Genomic DNA, 13495 nt, shown 5'->3' on the forward strand with positions numbered 1-13495 from the left:
GGGCAAGGATTACAAATTGTTTCAGGGAAAGTAAAAGGTTGGCTTAAAGTTCATTCTAAGAAATGAACATTTCAGAATCTTGCAAAGGAGGGTAGGAGGTGTCCATGATTGCCATAGGAACCGCTGTTAACAACCTCCTGAGAAGGAAGACACATGCCTACTGACTCCAGCAGCAGCTTTCTCCTTACCCTTTTATATCTGCCCGGCAATAGAATCCATGGTGCTAATAAGCATACCTCACTTCCCCCAACTAACTCCCTGTGGCATTTCTTTAGTGGCCCCTAGACCAATGCAATCCTCGTGACTTACTGGGCTGCCATTGTGGAGGTCAGGGAGACTGTCCTGGCTCTAAAGGGACATATTCTTAGGAACCTCTAATCCCTCCAGACTAATCCTCTGTAATAGTCTGGGCAGATCACTCCTCCCAAGCCCTTCAGAGTCCCCTGATGAGAAAATGATGATTTTTCTCCTCTTCATAGCCAAAAAATTAAGTATTATCTATACAATGCCTCTGGTGCTTCAGGAGAAATTAGATTACGAGGTACTTGAAAAACATTTCTCTTTCAAATTCCTCAGGTGGCTCTTCTCTCAGAAGTTTGAGTTTTTCATTGGCATGGTTGTCATCATCACCATCTTCGTTATCACCATCATCATTACCAAGTCCACACTTTTGAGCACCTACTATGTGTATCATATTGTTCTGAATGCCACACAGCTGGCAGGGGGTATTTGTTGTGGTGTTGCTGTCAGGCTACAAAGCAAGGATGAGAGGCTAGGAAGATCAGATGTTCTGGCAAGAGTGCCCCTAGGCACATGTGTGAAAATCAAGAAACACGTGTCACTCACTGTGTGTGAACTACTACTACCTTATGATGTGGTTGAGTGGATCAAATAATGGTTATAATGATGTCAGCAGCGGGGCAAGGAGAAGATCACGAATCCCGGGGCCTACCTTCTTCCTATGAGGACACATAACCATCTTGTTTTCTTCTTTTTTTTTTTTTTTTGGCTCTTGTTTCTCTCAGACTGATTGAAGGAAAGAAAGGAGTGAAAGTGGAAAACAGACCTTTCCTCTCAAAACTCATCTTCTTCAATGTCTCTGAACATGACTATGGGAACTACACTTGCGTGGCCTCCAACAAGCTGGGTCACACCAATGCCAGCATCATGCTATTTGGTGAGACTGTGCTCTGAGCTGGGCAAGAAGAGGGGAGAGGGTGCAGAAAGGGACAGCTGGGTGGGAGGGCCCCTTAAGGCCAGCGTCAGAGGTTAGCAGGGTAGCAGTGGACACGGAGAGGGAGGAAAAAAAAAGAGAGAGACACAGAAAGAAATGGAGAGAGAGGAAAAAAGGGAGACAGAGAGACAGTGAGACACAGAGATAGACACAGGGAGGAGACAGAGAGAGACAGAGACAGAAAGAGAAAGAACACGAGAGACAGAGACAGTGGACATGTATACAAAGCAGTGCATATATAGTACATGCATAAAAGTAGATCTCAGAAGTGGGAAAAAGAAAACGAAAAAGAACGTTTCTGTTTCATTCTATAATGGAAAAGATCCTGAGACGGGAGAAAAAGACTTTAGAATGCCAAAAATGACATTTGATTTTTTTTTTTTTTTCTCAGTGATGGCTCCTAAACTGACTCTGGGAATTGTAATTGGGTAAAATAGTCAAGAACTCAGAGGGGAACGTTTGCTATTTCAGTCTTTGCTCACTGGCTTAATGTAAAATTTTCCCTTTTCCAAAACTGTTTCCAGTCGTTAGGATGTGAAGGGCCCCGCCTTCGTCACATATCTGGCTACTGTATTGATATCAGAAGCAAGTGAGCGAGCTCCCTTGTAAACTCTGATGCCTGCCCCTATGAGCAGAGAGCTGTGCAGAAGTCAGCCTGCCGTCCTGACGGTGCCACCAGGCAGGGCTCCAGGCCTCTCATGATGAATGCAGATTCTCCCTACAGGCCAGAGGATTAAATTCCGGTTGGCTTTTGGGCAAATCCCTTCATACTCCGTCAAGTTCTTTGAGCTTGAGATTTTTCAAATCTGTTCCCCCAATCCCTCATGTTAACAAGCACTCTTGAATGTGATGGGGAAGTCAGGGGAGGCATTTGACAGATAATTTGCAAGAACACAAATTCCTCATGTTCTGAGAACTTCGGGATAATCCCACAACCCAGCCACGTGCCCTCGGTGATAGCGTGTGTGGCCTGCTCCGAATCACGAGCCTGCGCTGCTTCACCACAGGATCTCTGCTTGCCCATTACATCCTCCCGCATTCTACCCGGCACAAATAGTAAAGCCAGCTTTATCTGAGAGGGCTGGGAAGGAGACAGCCGCCCTTGATCCCCGAGCCAGTGGCTGGGAATGGGCAGAGCTGTGATTTGAGTGATTGATGTGTCTGGCATCTCTCACACAGGGATGATAAGTGCCCCTTGCATTTGTCAGGCCTTTTTGCTTTTTTGGCAGGCGTCTGTCTGCATGAACAGAGACCAGGATTAGGAAGGAACAGACGCCTCCTTCCCTCGTCTTGCAAATCTAAGGCTCCCCCTCAGCTTCCCATTAACCCCTCCCAAGTCCTGCTCTCCGCCCACAGCGGTCCTTGTCCTCACGGGAGTAGCCTTCTCCTCCTGTCCCCCACTTTGACCTACTCTTTCCTGACTTGGTTGCGTGAAATAGTTCAGCCATTGGCTTTATCACGATTGTCTATTTCCCCAGCTTCTTCCCCTTAAGCCATCTCAGGATGAAAATAGGGAGAAGCAGCAAACAGTTCTCCTAAGAGTTGAATAGATGGCGTTTATGACAAGGAAAGCAGTGAAGCGTGGGTCATAAATATGCTCTTTTCAGCAGGCACACGTGTAGCAGTTACAACGTCTACTTCCCGTGCCCCCTGCCCTATGGGTCTATCAGCACCTACCCTGTGCCTCCTTCGGGACGTTTCTACCATTGCCAGCTCTCTGGAGTCCAGGGTTTTCTAAAAAGGACATGAAAAAGTGATAGTATATATTCAAATATGTTTAGAAAGACTGGGTCACACCAAGATGAGTGGGGTACATGTGGGGATGTCCTTTAATGCCAGAAGTCTCAGAATCTTAACATGCTAAATCTCTAGGGGAGAAAAAGTTTGCAGCACGTTTCAATCAGAAACCAATTTAATTTGTTAGCTTCAATTGAGAGATCATTCACGAGGAGCCCATCGCGAGAAATGCTGCCTGGGTGACATAGTTCTGTGGAGCTCGCAACCCCCATTCCTGTGTGAGATGAGTATTTGCAGCCAATAGTCCAGACGTTGTTGTGGCTCCTAGGTTCCTTAATGAGGCTCACTGTCAATGAGGTCTTTTGACAAATATGAATTTATTAGGGAATTTTCCATGTCAGTTTCCATTAAAAACCAGCAAGCACACTTGGGGCAGGTTGGAAAGCAGCATGTACTTTTTGTGAATACACAAACTTCTTGATGAAGTTTATTTTCCTGTGGCATTACAGAAAGGCAGCAAAATTATCATCATTTTGCCACCAACTTGTGCATAAACTGCACGCTCTCTCCACGTGGCCTAGACATTGAGAAGTGAGGAATTCTGGTGCAAGAGACCGTAGTCCGGCAGTCTGGGAATACTTAAGCCAGATAGGAGCAGGTTAGTCCTTCCCGTCACAAGCACCTGGTGTCTAAGGTTACAGGGCTTGCAGGGACCTCTGAGAGTTCTGCTCCCGCACTCCTGAATCACGGTGCTCTGGGAAGCTTGATCCTACCATGGTGCCAAGGGCAAAAATTCCTGAACTTGGTGTCCTAAGATGAAACAACAGAGGTGGGGAAGTGGGAAACAAGTCTCTCATCCGGAAAGAAACTGTAGTCTTTTGTTATCCAGTCGGTAGCCTGGCTCAGCGTGAGCTAAGAGTGAATCTAACTGCACCAGAAAATGTTTGGCATAAGCAGCTCCCTGCCTTCCCAGCCATGGCATTCAATATGGAAACATAAAGCCTGTCAGCGTTTCTCTTGCCGCACCTTGTCCTACCGTCTTTGGTTTCTGTCTTCCTTGTTTTTATATATTCCCCCAGAAATGTCTGTGAAAGGCAGTATACAAACTATATATGACAAATATATAGCACTGTATATAATACATGTGTTTGTTCTCATTTTTCTCTCCTGTGTGTCCCTCAACCGATTTAGAACTAAATGAGCCTACGAGCTCAACTTTGTTGCAAGGTCAGTATCTTCCTTGCTTTATGTTTTGTCTCCCCTTCCCTCTATCCCAGAGCCCCCCTTCCCCACTCCCTATCCCCTGCTGTGTATTACCTGTGTCTGTAAACTGTCTTAGAGGATGTGGAAGGCTAGTGAAGGAGGTGATTGGGAGCCAGGGAGACTTCAAGCTCCCTTCGCTCTGCTCATCCCTTGCTCATACTCCCCCAGGAGGGCTGCTGGGAGGGGGAAAGAAAGAAAAGTATCGTTAAATTCTCCAAGCCCAGAGATCAGCACAAAGGCAAAGCGTAGAGTGAGTCTGGGACCCGTAGGAAGACTACTTCAACCAACTGAGCAGTTTTCGTGAAAAGGGTCTTATTGAGGGTCCCTCAGCAGCAGAATCAGACACCAAGCCCACGATGATTCAGATATTCTGTCAAATGCATCAACTGGCTCACGAGGTTCTCCAAAGGAGGAAGATAGGTATGGCACTGCATGAGTGGTTGCCAATACACCATGATTTCTAGTTTAGGGCCTGGCATTTAGTAGTTCTTTGGTTTTGGGCAACTCACTAAGCCTTATTTAGACTCAAGTTCCTCTTCTCTACAATACAGTTGATCTGCCTTATCCACCTTACAGAGTTGTTCCAACCGTCAATGGAGAATGCATATTACAAAGGCTTTGAAAACTCTGAGGTGCATATTGAGTCTCTAGACGTAAACTGAAAGACAAGGACGCCCCTCGGTGGAACATCCCAGGGTGTCCTTCACTCATTTCTCAGCCCCTTCTCCACAGTCCCTTTACATCCTCTTCCACTTACAGCCCTCCCCTGCAAATATCTCCTGAATCTCTTGCCTGTCTTTGCACATCGCTTCCAATTTTCTCACTAACCTAGAGTGAGTGACTCATTACGACTATGACTAAGCATCCAAGCAAGCAGTGGAATAAAATGTGTGTCACGTGCACTGCTCTCACCCTAAGGACAGTGCTGACCACAGCAGTCGCCTTTCAGGAAGGCAGCTGTGAAGCCAGGGAGGGGAATGCTTCTCCCACCTTCCACCCCAATCCCCTGACCTCCTCTCCCCACCTCACCCCACACCACCCTGTTCATCTCCTCACATTCTGGCCTTGCAAACTGTCATCGGAAGATGGCTGTAGACTTCGGAGGTGGAGGGGTAGATGAAAAGAAATGCATTACATGGGAAGCGCTTGACAGATGAAAAAAAAAGTACCTTTCTCATGGAAAGAGAGAGGGCTGCATTACTCACCTTAGTGATGTACAGCACCACAGCGATGAGCCACGAGCAAGAAAATGAAACAAAGAAATAGAAAGGAAAAGTGTCAATAGACTTACTTAGATTCAACCTATGATTCAACTTGTGTTTATTGAACCTCCATGTGAGTATATTCACAGACGTAAAATAGAGAGCAGTAGAAAAGTGGGTAACATACAGTACCAGGGAAGTGAGAGAGCCTGGAGCATGGGCATGCATTGCTATGGCTATGCTTTTGGAAGGACTGAGCTAGTTCTGACAACTGAGATCTTCATTCGCAGAGGAAATTGGAGCTTTTGAAACTCAGGTAGGGGCTTTTAAAAGAGAGTATTTAACGGAAGGTGTACTCAACTCACAGAGAGAACATCATCCCATACCAAAGTCAACCACAGGAAAACCAACCAGAAACACAAACGAAAGCAAATGGGTTACTTTGCCTGGTCACTGAGCAGGGGACAAGGAGCAAGAGACATTATTTTTGGCCCCATCTGCTGAGACAAAGCTGGGCTGCTCCCTTCTCTCCTGTGAACTGATGACTCTGGGTGGAAGGCTTTCTTTGCCAACTTGCTGATTCTTTGGATGTGCTCAACCCCTCATCTCAGCAACCTTCTTGGGTGTAGGAGAATGGGTCAGCGAAGAAGACTGTGGACATCTAAAACATTCTGACCATTGGATTAGTACAGTCTTCAGTAGAGCTGCTGGACTCTTATACAATGAGAAATAATTTAGAGAAGACAGCCCTTGCACCTGGGCTCATTTACCGCACTCATGTGTTCATTCCCCGCTAGTCTTCGATACGATAGAGAGCTATGTATTTTCTCAGGAAATACCCTCCAAGTTATACTCACCTTACCTCAGAAATACCAGGAAAGATTTATATGAATGCGTTGATTTCCACTGACAGAGTACACTTGGCTTTAAGAGAAGTTCAAAGCTATTTTGCTAACCAATATCTGGATGGACTAGAAGTATTTTGATAAGAGAATTTCGTTCTTCCTCAGCATTTTCTGCCACCATTGAAGTATTTTTCTGCTTCCCTTTTGCAAACAAAACAGATTGCATGTCACCTCTCCTATTAATATTTGGTGGTGCGGGATTCTCACAGTGATAAATAAGGACTCAAGGATGTTCCACCATCCCTCACTGAACTTCTGCACAGGAAAGTGCACTAAGGCCACAGTGCAAACTCAGCGGCTCCGTGGCTGTTCATTTTCCACCCACTGGCCCTTTGTCTTTTATCTTCTAGGCATTAAGTCAGATTTGATGGTATCAGTGGGCTGGGAAAGGTTGGCTGATTAATGTCTGTAAACCTCACAGTGACCATCAAAGCAATTTGTTAAAGAATAGGGGACTAAAGTAAACTCTGTATATCAGAAAGAAACTATTGCAGCAGAAGAGGTTATTAGTTCTTCCCTGCAGAGGATTAAAGACAGTTAATTAGGTCAAGTCATCCAGTAGTTAAGCATTTCTATGGTATGTGTGTGTCTAGATAACAGAAAGTACAAAAGAAACAAAAGTCCCTCACCCTCTTGCTAGAAGGTTTGCATATCCATCTGCACATGAAACCAGCCCTCCTCTGCCCATTGGAGCCAGACAACAGCCCTTTGCTTAACTGGACACTCGGATTCAGCCAAATTAGCTTTGCTGGCAAAAATATAACTTTCTGGATTGAGCAGACATTGAATATTGACTTAGAGTTGGGGTGGGAGGGTTCTTTTCACTGTTGTTTTCTTCTTTTTTTTTTTTTTTGCCTCTTTCCCCCTTCCCCTTTCCTCCCTCCCTTTCTTCCTCCCTCCTTCCCCCCATCATTCTTCTTTCTTTTCAACATATTTTCCTACCCTCCCTGACCTATTGTTAATATACCATTAACAAAGAGATCGATTAAGTTTCAGTTAAAGCCTTGGTGTGGAAAATGCATGCTTGACACGCTTGAATTTTCAGGGATTGTTTATGTCCCTGATAGTCAAGATGTTACTCAAAGACTTGAGCTTATGGCCAGCATTAGCTTTGATGGCTCAAGCAAGGCTCCTGTTTCTGGAAGTGGGACACAACACACACTGGACAGAAGCACGTCAGGCATGGCACAGAGGACAGTACCAGCATGTCTTCTTAGTACCAAAGCAAGGGGGGTGGACTGGAATGAGCATGATGGGCGTAGAGCATATATGAAAATATCCTGGCATTTCCACCTCATTGTGGTGGGGGAGAAGTGGTATCAAAAGGACGCTCTAGTTGACCAGAAGGGTTGAACAGTTGCTGCCTCGAAAAGCCCAAGGATGAGTTCTAGCTAAAGTCAAAGATGAGCGTCAAATTGTTTTTTACCTATGAGGACACTAAAAAGAGCTGGCCATCTTTCAAGTAGTGTGTGTTGGAGATTCAGATGAAGAGGAAAAAAAAAACCCATCTGGATGGAAGAATTAAGCTGAAGTTTTTGGGGGGTCTTTGTTTATAGAAAACCTCTGGTATTTCCAGCAGGAACTTGTGCTTTCAGTGCATTCTTCTTTCTGATAATCTCAACTGCCAGGTGAAAGCTCTTCTGGGGTCCTTCCTCCAGCACAGTCTGAACCAGCACCCACATCAGTCTCTGGATGAGCACCCCCAAACTGCTTGTGGTTTGGGGTAAAAGTTTTATGACTACTTTATCTTCCGAAGTCTGTCTTCAGTCCATCCTTCCTCCTTCCAGTTATCTTTTTTCTTGGCACAGAGAGGCTCAAAAATCACTGGTACCTAAATAAGATAATTAACGAAAATGGCCCCGCCCCATCCTTAGCTTCTGAACTTGTTTCTGGGGCCCAGCAAGCCCTTCAAGGGACCGTTCTTATTAAATGCACAGGCAACATGGCATCGTCACCCCTGGCTTTTCCCTACCATCCTGTTGTACATTGGATATTTTCTCAATCACAAAACTTTTGATTGTAGATGAACCCTTTCCCTCTTTGTACCTTCAGAGTGGCTTCTCAGGGTCGCTAATGCCCACTTAAATCAAGAGGGATATCATGTGTCAGGTGATTTTAAAGAATAGATTGAGGGCGTGAATGCACAGGTATGTATTCATCTGACTTTGAGCAAATGTTTTAGTTGCTTTTAGGATGAGTTATATCTAGGTTGTCTTTCTGTACGCGAGAACCTTTGCACAGAGAACATAGACTCCCAAGGTATCACTTTGATGCAAAAAGCTTTAGTGTCATTTTCCATCCTCTCTGTGTCCAGGGTGAACAACAAAGAGGGAAGTAAAAGATTAGAGATCATTCCAAATTCAGGCCAGACAAGGCATCTACTATCCACAGAAAAGGTGGAGAGGCTCTATAGATTGTTCTGAGAGCTGAAGCTGGTGAAATGGAGATCTTTCACAGTCTAGGCAGCAGAGAGGAGCCAGGATCCCAGCATTTCTACAGGGAGGTCCTAGCAAGTGCAACTGTAGCAGCACAGCACGGGTGTGGGTCATAGCCGCCGGGTGCCCCAGAGAGATGAAGCCCTGTGGAACCAGCTTGGTATTGTCCAGCTCTTCAAGAGAAGTCAGATATCAATGGTTTGGGCTCCTCTGGAACGTGGAAGCTAACTCACTAGTGTTTCTAAATGCATAGCTAAATGCCAGTCAGACTTTTGCATTTCAAATACAGCATGAGCACTTACATTCAAATGCTGTAGTATAAATCCATAGGCAGCAATCAACTTTATACGTAAGGCCTACAGGCTTCAACTAATTAGAGGATAGCCTGATGACCAAAGAAAGAAAGTTGTTCTACAAAGGAGATTTGGTTTGGTGCCTCAGGCTCCAAAGGTGCAGCTGTGTCACCTGCTAAAATCAGGCGGACATCTTGGCTCTGCTTCCGTCTGTGGTCCAACCTGACTGTCATTCACATCCTTCTCCAGCAACCTGCACACCTTTTGTGGCAACTGGCTGCCCAAGTAAACCAGAAAACCAGAGGGGGTCATATAGGAGGGCTGGGCAGTGGTCAGGACAGCAAGGGACACATGCAAGAGGCCCAGGGACACTGCTGCGCCAGGAGCGCCAGCTTCTGCCTGAAATCATCTGAGGGCAAAGTGAGCACCTCCGTCTGCTTTTGACCTTAACAGTGGCTTGTTTTTAATTTCTTTTAGAAGTGAAAACTACAGCCCTGACCCCTTGGAAAGGTTTGTATATGTTTCAGACAGCTGCTGCCTTGGTGGGTGTGGGGTATGTAAAACTCTTCACCTTCCTCCCAGATGCCTTCTTTCCTGAGCTAACTCCAGGAAGCAGCGCAGAGGGAACCCTCCCCTGACCTTGAGCCACCTCCGTGTCAATTTAGATTAACCCTATCCCCAAGGACATCCAATCCTTCCTGGGTAGATCCCACTTGCAACAGCCTAACTTCTCTTTGCTGGTGGCACTAATGAGCACCTGTCAGTACCCAGAATAGCTCCATCTCTGGGCTTCTCTGCACCAGACCTGCCTCTTTCCTCACACACGGATGCTCTAATGCAGCGATCTTCTTAGACCTTGGCCCTGCATGCTGCCCTTGCTTGCACCGTTCTTTCTATGTCTCTAACTTGGAGCTGGAAGGGGAGTGGCGACGGGGAGGGGAAGATGGGAGGAAGGGGGAGGTTCTTGGGTGAGTCACTTGGCTACGAATAAAATGCATCTTATTTGAAGCTTTCATTCCTGCCAGATGTTTCCGATGGATAATTGACACTCATCACAGTTCTCTGGGACCCTAACTGTCCTGGTAATTAGTCTCTTTAGGCCTCCGCAGCTCTCTAATGAGATAGAGGCAATAAACGCATTCACTGTGGAGTGGAGGCGTGGCTGGATGAAGAATGGAGGCCTCGTCTGCATGGCCCATGTCACCAGGCAGATGGGCTGAGCTGCTGCTCTGGCCCACACTGGCTTTGAGAGGGCCTTGATCCCAGGGTGCTGTGTTCCACGCCCGCCTGGACCTAAGGTCTTCATCTCATGGAATCCTTCCACATAGCATTCATTCAGTGTGGGATGGCCTGCGGGAAGCAGCCCAGTGGCACGCCTGCGTTTCTCACCTTAACCTGTACCCAGGTGGAGCAGGCCACGCAGCCACACTCTCTTCTCTTTATTCTCTGAAGATGCATCTCTGAGATACTGGGAAGATGGTTGCATTTGAAGACAGAAGTCAGGGGACTTGGGAAAGTCACTTAAGCTCCCTGAAGTTCAGTTTCCACATGTGAGAAAGGGAGATAATAATTCTCATCTCCTACGTGAGTGTCATTAAGGTGTTGTGATAGCTTTCCAAATGCAAGCACTCTGTCGGAAATCCTAATTGACATGACTTGACTTCTATGTAGATAGACACTCAGCCACAGCGATTCTCAGTAACTTGTATTGGATGTAGTTAGAAAAGGGGAGCAGAGGAAATTGAGATAAAGCGGAGGGCAAGGTACGAAAAACGTTTTTGTTTTGCTTCCTTCAAGTATAATTTTAAGCAGAAGTAAAATACAACGACAAAAAAACGTGGATATGTCAGCCTGAGTGGCAACGCCCCCTCCTTCTTTCAACAAACACTGGTTGAATCCCTGCCATGGGCCAATGAGATACAGACTCTGCTCTTAAGGAACTTACTGGACAGAGGAGGAAATACAAATAAGTTAGGCAAAGAGAATTATGACACAGGGTGGTAAGTATTGTACTAGCGGGATGTGCGTGGCACTGAGCCAGGCAGGGAAGGCCACCTGGAAGAGGTGTCTGAAGACTGGAAGAGGAGCTGGAATGAAGAATAAGAGTGATATGGGTGAGGCGTATTTCGGACAGAGGGGAGAGTGTGTGAGGGTGGGAAAAAAGACACGCCCCTGTGTGCACACATGTGGCTATGTGGCAAGGGGCAAGGGCACCGAACTAGCTGTGACAAGAAGAGACACCAAGGATGCAGACTGCAGGCACGTCACGAAATGTAGTGCTCGTTCCACTTAGAAGCTGGGCTTGGTGCTAACCTGTTGGCCTCAAATAAATGAGGATCATGATCAATTTGGGATAGAAACATCACCCTGGAATTAGCATAAGGAGTAAATTCCAGGGGTCAAGGCCATAGGTGGCAAGGCTCAATTGGTGAATATTTTGGGGAATTGAAAGATGAGATGGTGCAGACTGTCTCCTTTGAGAGGATGTGTGGAATGCCCCTGCCTCGGGGCTACCCCTGTTTCCTTCTCCTTCTGTCCAGCTTGGTCCAGGTCTGGTGTCCTGGATGAGACAGACAGGTTCCGGGGGTGGCCTGTGCCTGTGCCTGTGCCTGTGCCTGTGGGGTGGGCTGCGCGGACTGGATATGGTCACATAGTCAGTGCCAGCCACTCACCAGCCGGAGATGGAGACGGAGCGCTTCAGAGGGGCCGCTCAGGCTTTTCCCAGATATACTACAAGCAAGAGAATGGCTGGCAGGCAGTTGGTGGCCTTTTTCTGTCCTCCATAGGAAGAATTTTCTAACACAACAGGTGAGGACTCGTCCTTACAAGCTCTCTGTAGTGCTTCTCAGCGTGAAGTAGATCCACGAAAGAACTCTGAGGGGCGTAGCAAGGAGACCAAACACAGGCACCCAGGGAGAGCGGCTGGCATAGCCGCAGGGCCATTGAGATGTGCCACAGGGGGTGTTTGCCCGCTCTCAGTCGTCTCCGAGCTGCAGAGTCCCCAGCCTGGAAACAAGGTCTCAACATTCCCTTACATGGTAACCACGCCAGGCCCCTGCTGGGCTGTGGCATTATCCTCCCTGGAGGCTTCCACTGGCTGATCAGGCTGCAAAGAGGGAGTGCAGAAGAGAGAAGAGAACCTCAGTGCAGGGAAGGGACACTTGTTTTCCATCTCTTTTACCCAGGGCATCTTCTTAGTCGTGGGGAGGGAGCGGGAGACGGGAGGTGGGAGTGTGTGGGAATTGAACGGGAAATGGATTTCAGAGATGTACATGTGTGTTCAGGAGAGCACAAGGGATGAAAGCGGCAGAGCAGTGTGCTGACAGCTGTGTGTCCTGCCGGGAGTTAAGGACTCCAGTGTGCAGGACACGTATGGAATTGTACTGTGTGATTCATGCGTATGAAGATAGAATGTGACTGCTGACTCCGTTGAGGCAAAACATGCAACCCGGCTTCCACCAAGGCCTGCTGGGCCACGTGGACTCAGAGCCACCCTTGTCATCTCAGAGTCCTCAGCCTCAGGCACAGACAAGGGCCTTGGTGGGAAGAATGTTGGAGTTGCCCAGAGGGGAAGGACTTCCGCAGAGCAGAGAAACATAATCTCTCACCGTTGAAGGCATCTGGCAGAGGCTTCTCTCCTTTGATTCCAAAGAATGTGCTGTGTAGATGACAGAGTGAGTATCTACAAAGAGGGAGTGGAGGTATGGTGATGGTTTTTGTGCACACACAGTAGTTAGATTCTAGAAGACACAACCAGTTAGTGACCGATCCTAAATGACAAGCATTTCTGCTTGTTGAAATGTAAACCGCGGGAGCTTTACAGGAATGCTCCTTGGTCACCTGTATCCTAGCACGGATGTCTTGGGTTTTGTGTTTTCTCCTTTCTGCAGGGTAGAGAGAATAAGTATTCTCTGGGCTTCTCAGCATGGGCATCTGCACCACTGAGAAGTTCTGGCGTTACGGATACTACAAATCAGACACCAGGGAAACAAGAGGTTGATGACCTGCTGCATTTCAATCTTGTGCCTACGTATTTAGCCACTGCCCCCAAATTAGGGATTTATCCCAAAAGGCCAAGACATAAAATCGTAAGGGCACTGCCTTCAAGCCAAGAGTTCTAGACTTGATGGAATAATCCCAAATGGAATTGAGAAGTCTGTTTTGATTTTGATTTGCTTTAGCCAGAAATGTCTCCAAGGCCGAGCAGCCAAGTCAGGCGGGCAGGTTCTGGCTTTGTTCCTTATTCCCTAACCCAGGAGGACATGGACTTAGTGAGGCCACCAGCTTTAAACACCTCTATTTTTTTTTTCTTTTTTTTCTTTATTATTGTTATACTTTAAGTTCTAGGGTACATGTGCATAACGTGCAGGTTTGTTACATATGTATACTTGTGCCTTGTTGGTGTGCTGCACCCATCAACTCGTCA

At 46.9% G+C, this 13495-nt stretch overlaps 1 protein-coding gene across 6 annotated transcripts in view; it reads left to right on the top strand.

The window, feature by feature from the left end:
• Positions 1-13495, top strand: part of NTM (neurotrimin) — a 975363-nt gene that overhangs the window by 953245 nt on the left and 8623 nt on the right. For 3 of the 6 annotated variants that reach the window (XM_011934700.1, XM_011934698.1, XM_011934699.1), the window contains 2 exons: positions 1026-1177; positions 9547-9579. In XM_011934700.1, coding sequence (XP_011790090.1) covers positions 1026-1177; positions 9547-9579 — 185 coding nt within the window. Of the gene's footprint in view, positions 1-1025; positions 1178-4162; positions 4199-9546; positions 9580-13495 lie in introns of all 6 variants that reach the window. The other 3 variants (XM_011934701.1, XM_011934703.1, XM_011934697.1) reach the window with 2 other exon arrangements.

Source organism: Colobus angolensis, unplaced genomic scaffold (assembly GCF_000951035.1).
Source record: "Colobus angolensis palliatus isolate OR3802 unplaced genomic scaffold, Cang.pa_1.0 Scaffold137, whole genome shotgun sequence".
Taxonomy (NCBI): Eukaryota; Metazoa; Chordata; class Mammalia; order Primates; family Cercopithecidae; genus Colobus; species Colobus angolensis.